Here is a 23232-nt window from a genome sequence, read left to right as displayed (position 1 = left end):
TTTCATGTTGTTAAAAGATAGATTAATAGCTCAAGTGTTTGAAAATAGACGATGATGGAGAATATTGTTCTAATGAATTCAAGGAGTATTGTAATAGGTTTGCTAGAAAACATGAGAAAATATTACCCCTTACTCCTCAACAAAATAAGACTGCGGAAAGAATGAATCACACTATCACAAAGAAGGTGAGGAGTGTGTTGTCAAACTCTAGATTGGAGAAATATATATTGTTCTAATTAATGTAATAGGTTTGGTAGAAAACATGAGAAAATAGTACCCCTTACTCCTCAACAAAATGAGACTATAGAAAGAATGAATCACACTATCATGGAGAAGGTGAGGAATATGTTGTCAAACTTAAGATTGGAAAAATATTTTTTGGCAAAAGCATTAAGGACAACTTGCTACTTCATAAATAGATGTTCAAGAGGACTGCAAGAAATTTGGAGGTAAAGAAAGTTGTTGATAGGATTGAAAAACGACAAGAAAATATCCTAACAATGCAAGAAATTGTGTAGAAAAATAAAGAGTATGATCAACAACAAGAGGAAAATGAGGAACAACAACAAGAAATCTTGCATGAGCCCCTACAAGCAATTCAACCTGAACAACTATTAATTTGAATATCTGCTAGGCCTCATAAGCCTTTACAAAAGTATGCCCTCAGACTACATCTTATTTACTAATGAAGCCAAGTCTGCTAGTTTTTAGAAAGCTTATGAAGATAAGCATAGTAGTGAATGGAAGAAAGCAGTAGAGGAAAAAATAGACCTCTTGCTGAAAACAAAGCTTGAGAGTTGGTAAAGCTTCCAAAAGGAAGAAGAGTTCTACCCGACAAATACATATATAAGATCAAGCATCAGGGCAATGATAGAAAAGAGACATTCAAAGCAAGGTTGGTTGTGAAAGGTTTTGCTCAAAAGGATGGTCTACACTTTACTAAAAAAAAATCACTTGTCATTAGTATATCATCCATTAGAATTATTCTTGGTCTTGTTGATGCTCTAGATTTGGAATGTGAACAATTAGATGTTAAGACAACTTCTCTTCATGGTGAGTTGGCAGAAAAGATTTATATAGAGAAGCTCAAAGATTTCAAAGAAAAAGGTAGACAAAAATTTGTTTTACAGGTTGATGAAGAAGCTCTATTGGCTGAAGCATGCACCTCACCAGTGGTATAAGAAATCTGATTTATTCATGTTGGAACATGGTTTTAAGAGGTTACAACATGATCATTGTGTCTATATCAAGAGTTATGACTGAGAAAGATACATTATATTTTTATTGTATGTGGATGATGTGTTACTTGTTGGACATGATAAAAATATAAATAAACAATTAAAGAATTTGGGTATACAATTTGCAGTGAAAGATTTGGATCCAACACAACATATATTGGGCCTGAAGATCATGTGTGACATAGAGAAGAAGATATGGTTGTCAAAAGTAAAATATGTTGAGAAGGTTCTTGATAGGTTCAGTATAAAGAATGTCAAGCCAGTAGTACACCTCTTGCATCTCACTCCAAATTGAGTTGAGATTCATGTACTAGATGACAAAAAAAAGATTAAAATGAGTAATTTTCCTTCTACTTTAGTTGTTGACAAACTGATGTATGCCATGGTAAGTACTTGACCAAATATTGCACATTCATTGGTTGTTATGATCAGGTTCCTTGCAAATCCAAGCAAACAACATTGGGAAGCAGTAAAGTAGATTTGAGATATCTTAAGGGCACTAGTCATCATTGTTTATGTTTTGGTAATAATGATGCCATGCTAAAGGTTGCACAGATGCAGATATGGCTGGAGATGTGGACACTAAAAATTTCACCACTTGTTATCTAAACACTAGTATTGCAGTATCTTAGATGTCTAGACTACAGGAAGTAGTAACTATTTCAACACTGGAGGCAGGATATATAGTTGCAACAGAAACTTGCAAATAGATGTTGATACAATGATTCATCGAGGAGTTGGGAGTAAAACATGACAAATGTGTGTTATGATCCATATAGATGAAAACCCTGTTGATATGCTCACGAAAATTTTGGCAATGGCAAAGGCAAAGCCAGAGATTTAGTAGGCCCAAGAGTGATTTGATGATATTGTTTTGTTTGAACTCTCTTTATTAGCTTTAAGTGGGAAAATGATATACATATGACATGTATGAAGCAAATAAAGTTATTATTCGTTGATTATGACAGTTACTATCATGTTAGGCCTGTCGGTAAATGTCGAGATAACTGGGCATGGGAGAATTGTCCGCTAGTAGTTGAAGCATTTATTACAAAGTTTGATTTTATGAAGCTTCCAGATTTAGCACCCAGTTTAGAGTTTCAAATTAATTTTCTTGGTGCCCTGTTTTATTTTTATTGTATTTTTTTACATCCAATATATCTTTTGTAAATGTAATATTGTTGATTGAATAATATAATGAAAGTAATCAGTTTATTGAGTGTGTTTTGCGTATTTTTCTGATTGACTCTTTTTTTCTATTCTTACTCTTGCTTGGTTTTATTTGCCTTTATTGTGCATATATCACCAACGTCAGCTGCCATTTTTCTTAACAAAGTTAACCTGTGTTGATGAAAAATCAATTCAAAACTAAAAGATTCAAATTGGGCACACATTTTCTGCTCAACAGCCAGTCAATTGAATTCATGGATTGAACAATTGAACAGATTACTAATTGTTGACCTTCCACAACTTTTCCCATTGCACACCACAGTGCAATGAGTAGTTATATAGACGCGCAAATGACGTTCAAATTATTGTTACAACATTCTGTGAACATGTCCAGCCCATAACAATCTACTTCTTGCTGCCATACTTATTACTCTTACCATAATTAAGACAGCCTTGGTGCTCATGTTTAAAAGAAAGCTAACTATGAGCTTAACAATACCAGTCATAGCAAGCAGGCAAGAATTTTTCAGCGACCAAGATTTTTGGGTGTTTCACTATTTCTGTAATAAACATAAGACTGCCCGTTGAGGTTCATTTTTTCTTAATGTCATAGAACCTGAAATGAAGGAGCAGAACTTCATGAAATACATGCTGACGCACTACACAGACACAGAACCCTACAGTTATAAAACAAAGCAAGACAGTAACGCAAAGCATTTGTGCATTCGCGTTTGAAATTTTATTTTTCATGTCCTTAGAAATTAGAAAATCAGTAAAAGGAAGATTCAAATCCAAAAACTAAATATAAAAAAGCAGTTGACTGTAATATGAAAGCCTTTACAGTCAATGGAAGAACAGACAATGCAATCAGATGCTGAAGATGCTGGTACTATAGTTTTCAACTTCATTCATGGCAAATACTAAACAGGGCTGATATTGATGGGAAATGATATTCACTGCAGTGAAGATAGGTTAGACATAAAATATGAATGTCCTTATATAAGCTTGCCATCCTTTCCAATTTTAAATTCTAGAAGATATAGTCAGAAAATGAAGTATTGCAACACAGAAATGCCGTCTGTTGCAGTTCATGAGATCCTAGATATCTGAAATTGGAGTTGACACTAAAGCAAATGAAATGTAGGAGTGCAAAATGTCAAGATCTTGCAAGTTAGCGCACATACGATTCCTCAAAAGTATGTAGGACTTCAGTGATTATTTAAAATACATTCATAAACCTTGTATACATTCAGAAAACAAATTAATCTATTACATTGTTCAATCGTTCACTTGCCAAAGACCTTGGGGTATAAATACTTCTCACGTAGAGTAATCATATAAGTCAATCTGCATATATGACAGTGGTATGCAGCTTCCATAATTATCTATTGATGCTGAACAATATTGCATTAAAGATAACAGGTACTGATATGGTTGAGCTGCCAAAAGTCTCAACGTTCAAATGTGCATCTTCTTTTGCAACTGAGTTGCATATCTTATACAGCAGCAATCAGATGCCCAAAAATAGTTGTCAACTGGAACTAATTACAGCTTTAATTTTGTTTATAGCTCAATCGATAATGAGTTCAAATTACACTTCTGCAAGTAAGCATGGAGGCTGATAAACCCTGTTGTGACATTGTTCAGATCCATGGTACCTTTCATTGCAAGATAATAACGCACCCAAGTGAACAGTAACAAATGTGGCAACAACATCCAAAACAAAGTCCCTATTGTTTCAAAGTAGGTTGGTTTGGGTGTCGAGGAGCCACCGAGAACTCTGATCAAGTTCTCAACCACAGGGACACTGAGCTTTGGAGGTGAATTAAGCAACACATTGTCCACCTTGTGTTCGTAGATTTTTCCTTTGTTATCTAGTTTGTATTCAGATGTGCCATCAAAGCGACCTTGTGCTTCCCAGGGAACCCTAGGTATCCCACACACTGTCCAGCGTATCATGATTATATTCTCTGTAGGCTGCCAAATTCTTAATATATCTACCCATAGTGCCTTGAAAAACAACTTACCATGAAATCGTAGTGCCCAAAAGATAAGTTTGTAGTTATCAATGCCACTAAATGCATTGAAAGGATCCTTGAAGACAATGTCTTCCCTGGAACAATGAGCATGAAGTTATTGATCAGAATACAGATAGAGATGGATCCACAGGCCAATACTTGACCAAGATTATAAAACCAAATGATGGATGCCAACTCTCAAAAGAGCAGTCACAGCTTACAGAAAAACGGAGATAAAGTATGCAGGCTCTATTTTCAGGATTATTATTTGCAACTGCTATAACTTTTCTTCTTAGCATCATACGAGCAATGTACATTGCATTGCTTAATAGTTTCAACAATTATTGTCGTAAAGAATAAATAGCTCAAATATAGATTAATATATTTCAATGTACATAGTTTTTCCCAAAAGCTTGTTTTACTGGAAATGAACGTATAAAAATTACACATGGCAAGGTAGAAAAGTTTATTTCAATGTACATAGTTTATCCCAAAAGGTTGTTTTACTAGAAATGAGCATCCAAGCATTACACATTGTAAGGTAGAAAAATTATCAATCTCAAAATTCTATAGAGGAGCAAGCTTTCCAGAATATTTCTGGGTGCCAGTTCCCACTGCCATGGGGCAAGTCAATAATAAGGGATTCAGATTGAGCAAAATCCCTAGGCAAAAAGAATATAACATTTCCTGAATTCTAGGGCAAAATTATATTATGACTTGTAGCCATTTGAGACACATTTTATCACTATTGAAAGCGATCAGCCCAGCTTGTTGGCTGATCTGTAATTATGCAGTGACTACTCCAATTGGCAATCATAACAACATATACTAATGCACAATGAATATAACTAAATTGTTGGTCAATGCAGTAGGCCGAAATATCATGCTGATGTGGTTGGAAAAAATCCTTGAGCAGGCATCACAAGAGCTGCTGTCTCTTACTATGCAACATATAATGGCAAAACATGCCGCAGAAAGACAAAAAAAACTCACATAAATGTCCACACAAGTATTTGTCATGGACAAATGTCAAAAAACCCATTTGACATTAAAATCAAGGCTCAAGATAACTATCTTGAGTCTTGACAACAATTAGATCAGGGATTTTGAGCAAATAATTAAAGAGTAAATAGGCTCTTATGACACAGATTCTGACATTACACAATCTAATGGCTCTCTACTTGGAGTAGAGCTGCTCTAACAAGAGTGGAACTATCTTAATTACAAATAGCTCAGATTTTAACAGTAAATCCAAAAGTAGTAAACAGGATCTCATGATAAAGAGTCTTCATGTTCTTTGCAGCTCTTGGAGAATAGCTACTCCACCCCTTGCCATTGCAATCCTTATTTACATAGAATATCACTTCAACCCAGGAATGCTACTACTTAAAAAAAGCTCAGGTTTTCCAGCAAATAAAAAAGGAATATAATAGGCTCTTATGATACATAGCCTTACACTATACAATCTTGTGGCCATTGGTTGGTAACTTAAGTATAAGGTTTGCTCCTTGCCACAGCTATCTTTGCTGCAATAGGATACAATGCAAGAGTGCCTCTTCTTCAATCTAACTTGCTCCAGGAAAGGAGAATCCCTGAGGAACAATTACTGGCATTCCTTATTGAACCATGCTCTAGATTGTTCGATAACCAAGAACCTAATGGGTTAATTTGAAATATTTAAGGGTTCATTTAAATTTCACGTCTCCTTTGATATATTGTGTAAAGGAAACAAACAATGAACTATCCTGATACATCAACCTATAGATGCAAAAAGACTGTTTGAATTTGAGGTGACACCCCAGGTGCCACATCTCTGGAAGCTCAGAGGTCATAAAGATAGCATCAACTGAGATGACCCTGCTATAAAGGGCACCCAAACTGACTTTGGCAATTCGTCAAACACTTGGCATGCAACCGTTAAATGTGTAAGGATGTAATGTTTTAAACAATTCACCAAATAAAATGGATGAAACAAATGCAATGGATAATAGTAGATATCAACAATATTCAGGAAAATTTTATTGTCATTAGCATTTAAGGACTGATCTGTTACAAACTCTAGTGGTAATAGCAAATTTTTGTAACAATTCAATTGAAGGTAACAGCGTCTGAGCATATACAGTTCTGAACTTAGTTTTTAAAACAATGATGTAACATCAAGAACCTGGGATTTTCGCCTCCATGAGTTGTCATATGCACGAGTCCTTAAAATGGCACCTCTCCCTGCCGGACTGCAACCCTGCTGGTGTAAATCACTGAATGGTGGCTCAGGTCTGCTCCTGTCTGGGCATTACAGCCTGTTATCACTGCCGTACATGTACGGCTCTGGTGCGATTTTTTTTAATATAATTCTCAGCCCTCAAAACAGTGCCAAAACTGATATGTGATGAATCGCCTAGTGTGATTAAATAGCCCCCTAAAAATATCAAAGGCAACTCTGAACAGTTTGTGAAGTAGGGACAATTTTATGATCCAAGCCTTGGTATGGCTCTGACATTTACGGCCCTGCTTAAAAAATAATCTGCTGTGTATTGGATGCTTTATTTGGTAGAATTTGAGTCGCCTTAGGTTAATGTATAACCCTTCCCAAGCAAAAATTCAGACTCCCATGCTAAGGAAAGTTAGGAGTAAAATATGAGTTCAGACCTGTTCAAAATCTCATCAGAATATGCACTGATTGTCTCCCGAATTTGGCCAATTGATCCTGTAAGAAGATGATGAACTCCGAACCCTTGCAAAAAAACTCAAATCCTCAAAACCAATTCTCAGAATGATCCTTCATGAAATGGTTGAATACCATCTCCAATGAGCAACCCTTCAAAAGATATCTCACTTCCTCAGTTATGCAGATCCAAGGGAGTTTTCGTTCCCAAAGACCTAATGGAAATTTGCAGACCAAAGACCACAAATTGCTCCAATATAATTAGAAGTAGAATCCACAAAATCGCTTGCCCAAATGGGTGCCTACCACCCTCTATTTATTCACCTTTTAAAGAAGTCACTAGGAGCTTCTAGAAACATCTTTTATAAAATCTTATTATAATGCACTTTATTATTAAATAACTTTATAAAATTAAAAGTGCAATCTCAATTCAAAATTAGAACATGTAGGCCCCCACTTACTAAATGTAGGCTCAATTATAACACTCCGAGAGCAATATGCAATCAATTGGCACAGGATGACTCTCTCTCCAAAATCATTTGCCTACGAGAGTCAATGATAGGCAAATCTACTGTAGAAATCATGTTACTGGAAAGGGGACATGACAGTCCACCCTTCCTGAAATTGCTTGTCCTCAAGCAATCTCAAAGCTGGATGCTGAAGAATTGTTTCATTTTCCCAAGTGGCATCTTCAACTAGTAGATCTCTCCATTTAACCAAATATTCTCTGATCACCCTTCTGCAGAGCTGCTTTTCCCTACTATCCAAAATGAATTTCGGCACTAAGATCAATTTCCCTTCATCATCCAAGGGAGGTACTACCGCAGAAAGTACCACATTCTGTCCCAACGCCTTTTTGAGGCGCGACACATGGAACACATTGTACACTCTGCTATCCGCTGGAAGCTCAAGCTCATAAGCCAATTCCCCTATATGCCTAGTGATCCTGAAAGGCCCATAATACCTAGGCTTAAGCTTCTCTGTTCCACTCTTCTTAAGAGTAGATTGTCGAAATGGCTGAAGCATGAGGTAAACCATGTCACCAACCTCAAAGCTCCTCTCTATCCTTTTTTGATCTGCATACTGCTTATACTGATTCTGTGCCCTAGCTATGTTATCCTGGAGAGCATCAATAATGTCCTTACTCTCTTGAATCAAATCCCCGGCATGTGGAACCCTAACATCACTCATCAGCAAATCAATAAAGCTCGGTGCATCATACCCATATAAAGCTCGGAAAGGTGTCATCTGAATAGACATGTGAAAGGTGGTATTATAACAATATTCACACAAATAAATCCATCTCACCCATGCCTTCTGCTGATCAGCCACGTAATTTCTCAAGTAGCCTTCCACCCACTTGTTCACTATTTCCATCTGTCCATCAGTCTGCGGGTGGTAACTAGTACTGGGTGTAAGCTTAGTGCCACATAATCGGAACACCTCCTGCCAAAAATGACTCAAGAATCTACTATCTCTGTCGCTCAAAATACTTCGGGGTATCCCATGTAACCTGAAAATCTCTCTAAAGAATACCTCAGCTACCTGTACTGCTCTGTGAGTAGTAGTGATGGGAAAAAAGTGTGCATACTTCGTCAGTCTATCCACCACCACATAAATGCAATCACGACCCTGGGCCTTGGGCAAGCCTATAATGAAGTCCATGGATATGCATTCCCACTTTTAGTCCGGAATGGGAAGTGGCTGTAGGAGTCCTGCTGAGAAGGTGTGCTCTTGTTTATTCTGCTGACAAACAGGACACTCACGAACATACTGCAATACATCTGTCTTGAGTCCTTTCCATGTGAACCGTTCTCGCACCTGTCTATATGTTTTAAAGTACCCGGGATGACCAGCTATAGGTGAATCATGAAGAGCCCTCATAATAGACCACTTCACCTTCGATCCTGGGACTAAAAATATCCTGTTCTTATAAACAATCAATTCATCCGCAAGTGTATACCTGGTATCAACAATTGTCCCATCAACTATCCCAGATGCCCAAGAGTCTCTAGCATACTTTGCAATAATCAAATGCTTCCAATCCTCAGAGATCTCAACCATCGCACTGAGATGTGGCCTGCGTGACAAGGCGTCTGCTACCACATTCTGAGTTCCCCTCACGTATGATATATCAAAGTCGTAAGCCTGCAGCTTACTCACCCATTTCTGCTGTCTATCATTGAGATCTCTCTGACCAAGGAAATGTCTCAGACTGTTGTGGTCAATTTTTATACAAAACTTACCACCTACTAGATACTGCCTGAATTTAGCCAATGTGTGCATAATGGCTAACATTTCCTTATCGTAAATGCTGAATGATCTCTCTGGCCCACGGAGTTTCCTGCTCTCATATGCAATAGGGTGTTAGTCCTACATCAAAACAGCCCCAATACCATCTCTTGATGCGTCACACTGAAGCTCAAATGGCTTCGAGAAATCGGGCAATGCTAATACCGGACATGAAGTCATGATCTCCTTAAATCTGTCAAAACAAGCCTGTGCCTTCGATGTCCAAACAAAGGCTCCCTTTTTTAGCAAATCTATCATAGGAGCCGCATGTCGTGAATATCCACAAACAAATCTGCGATAGAAGCCACATAAACCTAGGAATCCTCTCAGCTGGGTCAAGTTCTCAGGAATAGGCCACTCCACTATAGCACGGATCTTATCAGGATCCATCCATACTCCTTCTCTATTGATAATATGACCCAAGTATAATAATTCGGTCATACCCAAATCACATTTGGACTCCTTGGCATACAAGGACTCTGCTTGCAAGGTATTCAATACTGTCTCCAAGTGCTCCATATGCTCATGCCATGTCCAACTGTATACCAAGATATCATCAAAAAAAACCAACACAAACTTCCTCAGCTGATGATGGAAGACCTTATTCATGGTGGACTGAAAAGTAGCTGGTGCATTGGTCAACCCGAATGGCATGACCACAAACTCAAAGTGCCCACAATGACATCTAAATGCAGTCTTCTCTATGTCCTGTTCTCTGACTCTAATCTGGTGGTAACCGGATCTCAAATCAATCTTACTAAAGTAGCATGCCCCATGTAGTTCATCTATCAACTCATCAATCCGCGGAATGGGATATCTATTCTTAATGGTCTTCTTATTCAGCACCCTGTAATCTATGCACATCCGTAGTGAACCATCTTTCTTCTTTACCAAAACTACCGAAGAAGCAAAAGGAGACTTACTAGGTCTAATGTGTCCCATTGCAAGGAGCTCCTTGATGGTTTTCTCTATTTCATCCTTGAGCCTCTTAGGATGCCTGTATGGAGTAATCATAACTGGTTTAGCACCCTCTTCTAACTCAATGATGTGCTCAATCCCTCTATCAGGTGGTGTACCTGGTGGAATATCGCTAAATACCTTGTCATACTTCTTTCTCAATATCTGGATGTCTGGGTGGTATTCTGTCTTTTGCTGTTCCTCCTTTGTGGGCATGAGAGTACACATGGCTGCCCATTCAATATCGTTATGCCTCACCAATCTTTCCAATCGCCTAAAAGAAATGGTTCGGATGTCACTATTCCGAATAGCTCTCAACACATGCTGTTTCCCATCTACCTCAAACTTGATCTCCATGTCCTTGAGTCTGAAAGTGACCTCACCCAATAAACGCAACCATGTCATACCCAAAACGATATCTAAGTCACCCATATTGACCACATGGTAATTTGCTTTGAACTCATAATTATTCAGGCGTAAAGGCATGTCTCTAACCATCCTGTTACACTTAAGAGTGTAACCATCAGCAACCTATACTCAGAGACCCTCAAACTCCTCTGTCTTAATACCACGGCACTCAACCAGACGTGCATCAATGAAGTTGTGCGTAGCACCTGTATCAACCAATGTGATCACCTTTTGTCCTGCTAGAACACCACGTAACCTAAAGGATCCCTCCTGCTGAATACTAGACAAACGTCCCTGCTGTAAATGTAACTCAGGTTCCTCTTTTTGCTCTGAAACCTCTGACTCTCCCTCAGGCTCTGTATCACTGCGATCATCCTCATGTGCTGTACTGTCAAAATCTGATCCTTCGTAATATGCCCACATAACTCTATTGGCCTTTCCCTTAGGTCTCAAAGGACAATCATGGTCCCTATCATATGAACCTTTGCAATAGAAGCATAGCTTCTTCCTGCGCAAGTCGTTCAGTGCCTCTGCATCCAAGGGTGTAATGGATTTACCCTTGGTATCAACGTTCTTCCCTTTATTCTTATCAAACTTCTTATTATCTCTGAAAGAAGTAGTACTCCTGGAAGTGAACCTGCTAGAAGGTGCTGTAAGCTCCATGCTCCGTGCCTTCCTCATAGCCTCCTGTAGTGTCGGTGGGTCAAATGCCTTAATCCAACCCTTGAGGGGTTCAGACAATCCCTCTGTGAACAAGATAACCAACCGCCTCTCAGACACATCCTGTACCATAACCGACAACCTCTGAAATTCACTAATATAAACCTCCAAACTGCCTGACTGTCTTAACTGTGCGAGGTCACGAAAATAGATCTCTGGATCCTTCCTATCAAAATGCTCAACCAATCTATCCACAAAGTCCTGGTAAGATGTCACCTGGTTGTGCTGCAAAGTAACCATCCCGTGTGACCACCAATCATGAGCTGCGCCCTCCAAATGCAAGGTGGCGTACTTGATGGCATCTATCTCTGACATAGGCCTCAATGCTAGGAAAGTATCCAACTTATGAATCCATGCCTGTGCTATCATCTGACCACTACCATCGAAAGATGGTAAAGTGAGTTTGCCAACAGCTCGCTGCAACTCACTATCATGACCTCCTCTAGGCCTCCTGTTCTAACGGCTACTCCTCATATGCTCTCTCCTCTAGTTCAGATAGCGATCAAAGTTCAGTAGCTCACGCACATGTGCTGGTAATGCCTGCCATTCTGCAGTAGCAGCTCTGAGATCATCTTGAAAATCCTCCGACAAGTCATCTTCTCCTATCTCCTGAACCTCCTCCCTTAGGAAGGTGGGGCGAGTAGGCCTATTTGCTGTCCACGATCTGCGCCTAGGAGCACCCTGTGAACTTGCCACACTTCTATTATCATGATCAGGTGTACCTCTACCATGTTCCTGAATCCTAGGCTGAACAACTCTCTCCATTATGGTAGTCAATGCTTGTAATGACTGGGCTATTTCTTGCTGTCCGGTGGTCATGATTCTGTAAAACTCTCTCGTCTCATCGTCATCAATTCTAGGTGGACTCTGTGACTGTCTCTCACCCATATCTCTGAATTTCTGTTCACCCTTAAGTGTTGCTCTTCTGCATATATAATACCTGGGATAAGGTTGCATAAGATGTTTTACCCAACAGGATGGCAAGAACACCGCTCTGATACCACTGAGATGACCCTGCTATAAAGGGCACACAAACTGACTTTGGCAATTCGTCAAACACTTGGCATGCAACCGTTAAATGCGTAAGGATGTAATGTTTTAAACAATTCACCAAATAAAATGGATGAAACAAATGCAATGGACAATAGTAGATATCAACAATATTCAGGAAAATTTTATTGTCATTAGCATTTAAGGACTGATCTGTTACAAACTCTAGTGGTAATAGCAATTTTTTGTAACAATTCAATTGAAGGTAACACCATCTGAGCATATACAGTTCTGAACTTAGTTTTTAAAACAATGATGCAACATCAAGAACCTAGGATTTTCGCCTCCATGAGTTGTCATATGCATGAGTCCTTAAAATGACACCTCTCCCTGCCGAACTGCAACCCTGCTGGTGTAAATCACTGAATGGTGGCTCAAGTCTGCTCCTATCTGGGCATTACAGCCTGATATCACTGCCGTACCTGTACGGCTCTGGTGCATTTTTTTTTAATATAATTCTCAGCCCTCAAAACAGTGCCAAAACTGATATGCGATGAATCGCCTAGTGTGATTAAATAGCCCCCTAAAAATATCAAAGGCAACTCTGAACAGTTTGTGAAGTAGGGACAATTTTATGATCCAAGCCTTGGTACGGCTCTGACATGTACAGCCCTGCTTAAAAAATAATCTGCTGTGTATTGGATGCTTTATTTGGTAGAATTTGAGTCGCCTTAGGTTAATGTATAACCCTTCCCAAGCAAAAATTCAGACTCCCATGCTAAGGAAAGTTAGGAGTAAAATATGAGTTCAGACTTGTTCAAAATATCATCAGAATATGCACTGATTGTCTCCCGAATTTGGCCAATTGATCCTGTAAGAAGATGATGAACTCCGAACCCTTGCAAAAAAACTCAAATATCAAAACCAATTCTCAGAATGATCCTTCATGAAATGGTTGAATACCATCTCCAATGAGCAACCCTTCAGAAGATATCTCACTTCCTCAGTTATGCAGATCCAAGGGAGTTTTCGTTCCCAAAGACCTAATGGAAATTTGCAGACCAAAGACCACAAATTGCTCCAATATAATTAGAGGTAGAATCCACAAAATCGCTTGCCCAAATGGGTGCCTACCGCCCTCTATTTATTCACCTTTTTAAGAAGTCGCTAGGAGCTTCTAGAAACTCATTTTATAAAATCTTATTATAATGCACTTTATTATTAAATAACTTTATAAAATTAAAGAAATAACTTTATAAAATTAAAAGTGCAATCTCAATTCAAAATTAGAACATGTAGGCCCCCACTTACTAAATGTAGGCTCAATTATAACACTCCGAGAGCAATATGCAATCAACTAGCACAGGATGACTCTCTCTCCAAAATCATTTGCCTACGAGAGTCAATGATAGGCAAATCTACTGTAGAAATCATGTTACTGGAAAGGGGACATGACATCAACAGGGAGCAGAAGCATGACCCACGTGTCCCTGTGGGACTTGCACCTTAGTTTTGTCAACTAGTGACAAATCCTGACTGAACCCTCCGATTTTCTGCAATGCTTTGGCCCATCAATCAGTATAAACTTTTGAAATTTTGAGTGTTTTAATGAACAGGGATTGCACAGGTCAATCATCTTGCAAATGTTTCTGGACCCATGAAATAGCTAAATTTAAGCATAAAACTTGGCAAGCCCCTTCAAACATGAGGTTATCTTATTAACACCAAGTTTTCCATTTATCTATCGTGTTTTGAGATGTACAACACTACCACATTCTAGATTCAAGCATGTCACCTCCATCATGGAGTATGCATTCACTATCATGCCATAAGGCAAGAATGTTATTCTAGCGGTGATTGAGAGGCTTGCAAAATGCTCATTTTTTCAGCCAGGAATTAACCCTCTCATATGAGTGCAGCAACATTTTTTATGGAGAACATCATAGGCCTGGTGATATGTTCAAAGTTTTTATTAATGATCATAATTCTATTGTTACCAAAGATGTGTCTATTTAAGCGCAATGGTCATAGCTTGCACATCAGCTCCACCTATCACCCCCATCAAATGGTTCAAAAATGTCCCAACAAGCATCTTGGAATGCTTTTGCGGCACATTACAACATTCCATACATCTACCAAATGAATCCGTTTAGAGGGTCTATGGATACCATCCTCTAATGTCATTTTTTTATTGCAGGTTTCTACTAAGGTCAAACCATGCTACTACTACTACTACAACAACAAAAGAGACTCTAAGCATCCTCAAGTTTCAGAAGGAGAACAACAGGCAAACTAGCACTAGAGCGATTCTCATGTCTCAGTAAACAATGAATTTCCCACAGCTCCAATTTTATAAAAAATCATTATCTGAAGGGATTGGAAAAGCAATTATTCCCCAAACATTTATGATCCCTAAAAATTCATCACAAAAGTGGTAACATTCAAGATCCAACCTTCTGAAAACTAATAATACCTCAAGAAACAGGAAAAACAATGTTTCCTCACCAATTTTATTGGAAAAGTGGTAAAGCAGATTTCAAGTTGGATTTGTCAGCCTCTTCATGTACCCACAACTTTTTCCATTTTTCAAAATTTGTAAGATAGATGTGTCCAAGAGCTCTAGAACATGACAAATAGAAGTCCTCCTCAGGTGAAAAAATATACCGCTGGAAGATCCAGCCTAGGTAGATATAAAGATCATATACCCACTCTCAAGAAATAAAGGAAGTTATTTCTCAAAGGACGTGTCACGGCCCCAACTTTACTCATGCTGGTATTTTCATTATGTGAAATTTGATTATCAGGAAGCCAAAAAATGTCGTGCATAACCCTAGATTAGTTGCAGTTAGCTAAAGCACACAATTAATTGGGTTTCAGTCAAGTCAACAGTGGAAAATGTGGGTTACTCTACCCAGGTTTTTCTATAGGGATGACTATGTATAGCAATTCATATTTCTAATATCCCCTTTCCAGTTAAATATCATGTGTGGACCCATAAGCCTATTCTTTATTTTCGCTGGTACTGGAGGAATAAATCTAGAAAGAGGGTCATTATTTGATAAATTTGGTAATAAGTAGCAAATTAATTCTTAATTATTAGAATCTCTTATATGAGTTTGATTTTCCATAACGACAAGCTCATGTCACTTTCTATTCAATAATGTTAGTTTCTGATGGAGGACATCGGGAGTTACAATTGTGTTTGCAGGGACATTATGCTGACAAAGAGGAGCCATTATTAATTTGAATAGCATTGGCTATTCTGGGAATGCAGTCAGCTTATGAAAGCACAGAGATTTGGGGCCTCCATGCTATAAATTGGGTCATTAGAATCTTCTTCATTTTTTCTGGAATACTTCTGGTATAGTGTTCAAGTGTTGATTTGAGAACAAAATCCCTTGAATCTGGAAACTGGACGACAAGACTCCCTGGGTTCCTGTGACAGGTTGACCATCTCATCCAGGGACTGCATGCAATCTGAAGATATTTACCTCCTTTTTCTTAGCAGATTGTTTTGCAGACTGAAGCAGTGGTATACAACAGATGTAGGGTCATATTTGGAGAATTGTTGCAGGTTATTTTGTTGTTGCAAGGTATGATTGACTAATATAATCCATAAATAAGTATGAGGTAATTTCCATAAATAAGTTATTATTGACTAATATAATCCAGTTTTTTTTCTTTGTCAATAATGGATGCAGCTATTTCAAATGGTGAGATATTTATAACATTTTCTAGAGGAGTGGTAAGTTCTTATAAAGTTTGTAGGGGATGTCTCAATAATGTCATTTGATAGTCAGTTATGTATCGTGATATTTAACTACTGTATAAGAAGGTTCCCTTTTTGAAGCAACATTAAGAGTCACCAGTTGCATGTAAGTATCAACCTATATCATTTTTTCTGGAATACTTATGGTATAGAGTTCAAGTGTTTATTTGAGGACAAAATCCCTTGAATCTGGAAATTAGAGTACAAAACACCTTTGGTTTCCTGTGAGAGTCTTACTGTCTCCTCCAGAGACTGCATATGTGCTAAAGATATTCACTTCCTATTTGAAGCAAATTGTTTTGTAGATTGAAGCAGCAGTATACAACAAATACACGGTCAGGTTTGGAAAATTGTTGCAGGTTATTTTGTGGTTGCAAGTTATTATCTGCTAATGTAACCCAGTTTTATCTTTGTCAATAAAAGATGTGGCAGTTTCATTGTGATGAAACATCTATAACATTCTGTAGAGATGTGGTTAAGTTTTTATAAAGAAAAATAAAATTGTAGTTATTGTCATTTGATAATCATTTTTGTACTTGATAATTAACTGCTTTAATAAGAAGGCTTCCTGTTTGAAATGGCATTAAAGTTATTCTTCTCTCACCGTCACCAGATGCATGTAACTGTAGATATAGATATCAACCTATTGTACAGGGAGGTTGGCTTGCAGAACAATTCTGCTCTTTTGTCCTTCATATTACTATTACAAGATTTGCAGAGTTTGCTTTTCTTCCTATTGTTATATCTTTGTAATCATTATGAGAAATATTGGTAAAGAGCACAACAAAAAGCAGAGAAACAAAGAGGAATTAGTGCAAATATATATATGCGGCAAGCTCTTCTGTATTAGCCTATTATGCAATAATAACAAACCATAATATACAAAGAAGATTCTGCACAAAAGGAAGATTCTAAGAGTATGTGAGGAAAGGAAGCTGCAAGGAGAGAGATCTGTAGAACACTAATGAATATACAACAAGCCCCACTTGAAAATATAAACAATTTAATAAAGTACACTAACCCATGCGACTATGTAAACTATCTCATAAAGTACACTGATTCATGTGCCTAAATTGAATAAGATGTACCAGTGCAAGGGGGTTATCTCTCATCAAACATTCATTCCAACTGATGAATCTTATACAAACGAATTCTAATTTTCAGATTAAAATCTGATTGGTGGCCTTAAAATTTGTTATCCAAGCATATAATCGATCTACTATTGCAACTCAAACTCTAACACTGAGATGAAAAAAAATGGAATTTGAATATCTGAAATCTTAATTAAACTACAAATATGACAAAAATGTGATCTTCTGTGATTCAATTCTAGAATTTTGAGAAAAGGGTCTAAAACATAGGGATGGCAAGGGAAAGCAACACCAAAATCTTTAAAAAGAATGTTTCTTCAATTTTCCAGCATGAGGATTTTTGGCTACAAGGTAACAGATGTTTGGGACAGTGGAGGATGAGAAGGGGTCAAAAATTCTACGTGTATTTAAATTTTACACTGCTCAAAGTTATAATTTAAGTTTAAACCTAACTCTGTTCAAAAATCTAATAACTTGAAATTCAAATTACAATAACATTCATGACATTGAACATTAAACATTCAACACTGACCATTAAAAATTGAAAATTGAATGAAACATGGAAAAGTGAAAGTGAAATTTTTAATATGAATATCTGAATGTCAAATGTCAACATTGTATCAATGGTCGGGATAAAAAAATTAAAATGCCCATTTTTTCTATTTTCTGACCAAAACAAAAATCTCCTTTATACAGCAGTTGATGTGGAGAATGTCTCTCGACGCCCCGTCAACATCTAGACATCCAAAAGTATGCCTCTAAAACAGGAGGAGAAAAACTAGGGATGCTGAAAAAACCCTGAAATGCCCCCAAGATGAAGAAAAAATTCAAAAGGAGAGATGTGGGGGTGCATCCCTTGTATATCACTCAGACATATGAAATGTTCAGATCAGCCCCAAAACAGCTTCATGTCCCAGTGGTACACAAAGAAAAACCAGACAGGTGTTTGGTTTATGACATGACCAAAATAACCAGTCTAAGTTGTAAAATAGGTTATACAAGGATACTTTTCCTGAGATAACGTAAGTACCAACTTAGGCACAATGAGCAGTAGGGACACTGTACTTACAGAAAGCTTAGTCTTCACATTCTCTTTGGCTGACACTTCAGAAATCAAATCATACCTCTCTCTAAGCCTTCTGATCTACTTTAATCATATTCGCCCTTCATAAGTTGTCTCCTTTTCCATTTGCAATAGCAAAAAGATTCCTACATCGTCTTAGTCACCTATTGATTGGGTTGGGTTGGGTTGGGTTGATGAATACAGAAAATTATGCAAGAAACATCAGATTATATATGAGGTAACTTATGCTCTGGCCTACTCATTCATATATTGGCTTGGTGCATTGGCTCAGACCATTTATACAAGTTCAGTTCAAATCAGGTCAGCTCTCGCTCTGTCAGGTCTGATATTATCTCGTTTGTAGAGCCCTAAAATGAATTTCCTATCTGTGATCTTACAGTTTATCTTTCACCTAAGTGGAGTGAAACTTTAAACTTCCTATATGATCAATTCAATAGATGATTCTTGGACAATCAGACCTAGTTGCTATATTTCTCATCCGTGAGCTGTCTTGCCAGTGTAGGCATGACTCATGTCCTTCATCTGCATTCCTGGATTGGTTAATGGATGTTTGCAGTAGCACAATTGGCAGCCACTGAATCCAAGCCATTGATAATTGTGGGCAGCACTAGCTCAAATCTACATTCATTATTTGAAATCTGTTTAACCACCACATTGGCAACTCAAACATTGAAGTGTGTGGGAGTCACGGCCCTTGTTTGAAAACTTTTAACCAATCACAAAGTTATTGGCATGTAACACATCATTGAGTCTCTAATTAAGATTTAGAACAATGAAGTTACTCAAGCCATACCAAAGTTGGTTAGAACATTATTATATGTCCAAACTGTGCATAGAAAATAAGCTCATTCCAAAAGCTAAAAATGATTATTAACTTATAAAAGATTACTTAGTATAGATCCATTATGCACACAGGGAAATTCCATGATATCCATAGTCATCAAGTAACAGCAAAATTTAACCAGTGACTACATAACTTTGTGTAAGCCACAGAAGATCTAATTGGTAACATACATCTTTGGATATATATGCCATGGTTCCATGAATCTCTACGAGTAGTCCGAGTCACTGAGCCGAGTAGACCTGGCCAAGTTTTTATAACTTGACCCAAGTCATGGAATGTGATATACAATTTCATATATATTATTTTAAAAGTATATAATTTAAAGGGTTTTTTTGTTGCAGATTCGTTCCCAAGTCATAGGTGAGTCACGAGTTGAGTTGGCCTTCTTGAATCCGAGCCTGGGAGCTCTGATTTATACTAAGCCTGATCAAATGAAAATGAGATAATCTAGCTAACATATAAATATCACTAAGTCTAAAAATATAGTAATCTTTATAGACTTCATCTCTTGGAAGTGTAAACCATAAAGCTTATGGCCCTCAAGATAAGCTTATAATTAAGTTAGCAAACTTTACCTTCTCCCGTGTGATTCATTGCAAACAAATAACAAATAACCTTACTACTCACATCCTATCACAATATCAATTTCCATGGATCTAAGTGAAGCAATGAATCGATCTTCTGAAATCATCTTGATTTTTCCCTATTCGTATTGATTCATATTCTAATTGTTCCCAAGTTTCAACTACCGTCACTTCCTCTATAATTCCCATTTCACCCTCTATGCCACCCCCAACAAAATTTTCAGCTTATCTCTAATTAAAGATGAAGGATCCCCTGACAATTTAGTTATTTCATGACAATCATTAAGAACTTGAGTAGGCATTATTGGACACTTTAGCATCAAGTTGTAACAACAAACCCTGCAAGACCAGCACATAAAATCCAACACAGTTTTTTCAACTATATTGTAAATAACGTTCCATCAGATTCATGTCTTCAGACCCTCTAAAAAACAAAATAAAATTTGTCTTTGATATCATCAAATTTCAACAAACCTATCTATATCATGTTTTTTTTTTTGGGAAGTTGCAAAAGGAATATGATTAGGTTGTCACGGAAGATTTTCAGGTAAATTTAAGATATTTCAGCATGAGCCTATGAACTATTGGCGTAAAATTTTGCTGGCATTCCGGAGAACTTTAAGAGGATTACTTCGGAGTGCACATGAATTGTTAACAATGTTTTCTTGAAAGTTTACATTAAATATTGAAAACATAAAGCTGGGTATGTGTTATTGGAAAGGAATTTGAAAAATATAGCAAAATTCTCCATCCCCTGTTCTCCTACCTTGACTCTCCAATTCATAAGTCGTGTTTGTGAAAACTTAAGCTAAAAGAAAAACAAGTAAACTTTAGGGCTTGCAGTCATACCTGTAGATATCAAGTGTAAGCTCTCTGTAGAACATAGAGGGAAGTTCTTCCCTGAGAGCTCTGATGGCATAACCTGTATTGATATAGAATTCCTCATTTTGCTTGGGAGGAGGTTTTGAATGCAGGGAAGTAGAGAATCTTCTTACAATCCATTCATTAGCAGGAAGTTCTTCCTCAGTATCAACTAAGCAGAAACATGAATCATTTGGTCTCCCTCTTCTATCTGTTTTAGTTTCACACACAGCCCTTAAGATTCCCCAGTTCTTAATCTTTCTCGTTTTTAACTGATAAGTGAATAAAGTGACATGATGGAAACGAGGCCTTGACAAGAAGTGAGTGCGTGCTATTCTACAAGGTGGAGCAGTAAGTTCCATTGTTGGACACCAACAAACCATTGCGCTAAATTTACATGCTGCTCAAGCAACAGCCCTACACATATTGAGAAAATTTATATAAAATAAAACGCCCCACTATACCATATCAAAGGGTGGAGACAGGAAATTGGGTAACGAAAGGACCGACATTCCTTACTAGACGAGATGAAGTACTTCCAGAAAGAATTAGGCCTTTGAATGTAAGTACGTGTTACTGCATTTCGTGGCGTCTTCCTACCCACGATGACATTCAGCAACGTAGAAATCTCTAGACTGCCCGACAATCTCATGTAAACCGCGTAGTGAGTTGATCTTCCGAAACTTGAATATAAGACAAAGACCGGCCTTACCCTCAGCTTTGTGTATATCCTGTTTCTGATTCGTGAGGCGAAGATGTCCATCCACACGTTCGGTCACATATTCTTTCATGTCCAACTTCCCAATTTAAAAATAAATAAATTCAACCTTCACGTATGAAAAGGAAAACATACTAGGCAGAAGTAATGGATGAATAGAAAACTCCCTCGACTCTTAATTGGGTGTCTTATCCACCTATGTGATCTATATTTTGAATAACTCAAAGCAAATTTGACACAAATCCTGAATAATCTGTTGGCATATATGGGAGAACGGAAGATGCTGACCACACTTGTTAACATCGTTTGGTATTTTTATCTATTTGCATATTGGCTATACATGCCGGTGGATTAGGAGTGAGGCAATGGAAAACTTGGTTTGAATCACTACTAATGCCTCCTACATCATGGAAGAGCGGTGCATGGAAACGGTTATATCTTTGTGGTGGTATATAGTTTTATTGAGATGTGTTTGTGGGCAATTTGTTTATGTTTTGTGTTGTTATTGATGTCAATCTTGTTAACATTAATAATTAAGAGACTAGTTGTGTATCTTATTGGCATTGTCATTGAAGAGATTGTTAGCAATATATTCACTATTGTTATTGATGTCAATCTTTTTTTTATTTGCATTGTGTCAATCTTTTTTTTATTGTGTTGTTTGATGTAGAAGTTGGTAGAATAGTGTAGGAAAAAATTAATTGAAGTTCTTACACGAGAATGTTTCGCTTTCCTCCACATAAGAAGTCAGTGGTGTGTAGTTGTGTTTACAATATCCATGGTTTGTGAGTGTTGCACTTGTTAGAAATGGGGAATACTGAGACGGGGAGGGTGAATTAGTATTCTACAAACTTTAGCCCAAAATTGGATATTATTAATTGTCTTATAACTTGCATATGAAAGCAAGCTAATTATACTAAACAGTAAACATGTAACTCCCCACCACGAAACCCAAAAGAAATTAACCTAAAGTTTCACTAAGTTTGTCAAACATTTTTTTTTTAAAGATAATAACTTAACAACAACAGTTATAACATAGCGGAAGCAATAACAATAAGAGATAAAATAATAGCGGAAGCATTAACTCACATACATAACAACCATCATAAACAGATTACATCCCTTAGGGTTTCGTGATGTTGAATCATATTTAAGTTTAATTAATACTAAAACCAATAGATAACACACCCACATTGAAGAATAACTACAAGGACAAATTTATTTAAATAATATACAATTACAGGATGCCACTTGACAATAAACAGAATGCACAATCATCCACTGTACAAGTCACAAGGTATGAAAGGTTGTTCAATAATATACATCATGAAATAGATTACATCATTTTGTAAGATTTATGAAATCAAATAAAATACACTAAGAATAACCATCCAACAAAAATATAAGATCAAACAAAAAGGAACATTTGCACAGACACATCCAGCAACGATCTCTAATGGTCGAATCTCAATTGTATAAGAAAATGCACTACCACCCAACCTCGTGAAATTCAAAGAGGTCCACTCCCACCACGCTGAGGAGATAGTCTCAAGTCCCAAACAAGATAACAAACTCACAAGTCAAAACCAACATCTAGGCTCAAGGAATCACCTAAAAGAAAACTATCTCAAAGGGTACCAAGACATAAGTATCAACTAATCCCAAAGGCAACACAGACACGTAGGAAATCTACTATGTAAGTGGGCAAGTGTCATCGCATGAGCCAACTCTAAGGTTACCCGACAATCTTTTAATACTCTAGCCCTTTAGTGTCTCTATGCAACATCAGTATCCTTTCATATAGACAAGGCATACTAATGAGTCAA

At 37.4% G+C, this 23232-nt stretch overlaps 1 protein-coding gene across 2 annotated transcripts; it reads right to left on the bottom strand.

Moving 5' to 3' along the window:
• Positions 1-3623: 3623 nt before the first annotated feature.
• LOC149566787 (uncharacterized) lies at positions 3624-21354 on the bottom strand. Of its 2 annotated transcripts, XM_089820102.1 has the most exons (3): positions 20677-21354; positions 4436-4521; positions 3624-4351 (listed from the first exon to the last, which is right to left on the bottom strand). In XM_089820102.1, exons 1-3 carry the CDS (start codon positions 21069-21071, stop codon positions 3972-3974), a joined length of 861 nt encoding a protein of 286 aa, XP_089676228.1. In that variant the 5' UTR covers positions 21072-21354; the 3' UTR covers positions 3624-3971. The 2 variants fall into 2 exon arrangements, with proteins under 2 accessions (XP_089676228.1, XP_089676227.1); XM_089820101.1 differs by having other exon boundaries at positions 3624-4521.
• Between the last annotated feature and the right edge of the window lie 1878 nt (positions 21355-23232).

Source organism: Cupressus sempervirens, chromosome 3 (assembly GCF_028749045.1).
Source record: "Cupressus sempervirens isolate cs-2001-9-10 chromosome 3, ASM2874904v1, whole genome shotgun sequence".
NCBI lineage: Eukaryota > Viridiplantae > Streptophyta > Pinopsida > Cupressales > Cupressaceae > Cupressus > Cupressus sempervirens.
This window is presented reverse-complemented; position numbering and strand designations above follow the sequence as displayed.

What these genes read in the sequence shown, in the direction of transcription:
- LOC149566787 (XM_089820101.1), bottom strand. Translation starts at nt 21,071, where the DNA reads ATGGTTTGTTGGTGTCCAACAATGGAACTTACTGCTCCACCTTGTAGA. An exon ending in CTTACACTTGATATCTACAG is followed by an intron (nt 4,522 to 20,676) that starts GTATGACTGCAA and finishes TCATTGTTCCAG; the next exon opens with GGAAGACATTGTCTTCAAGG.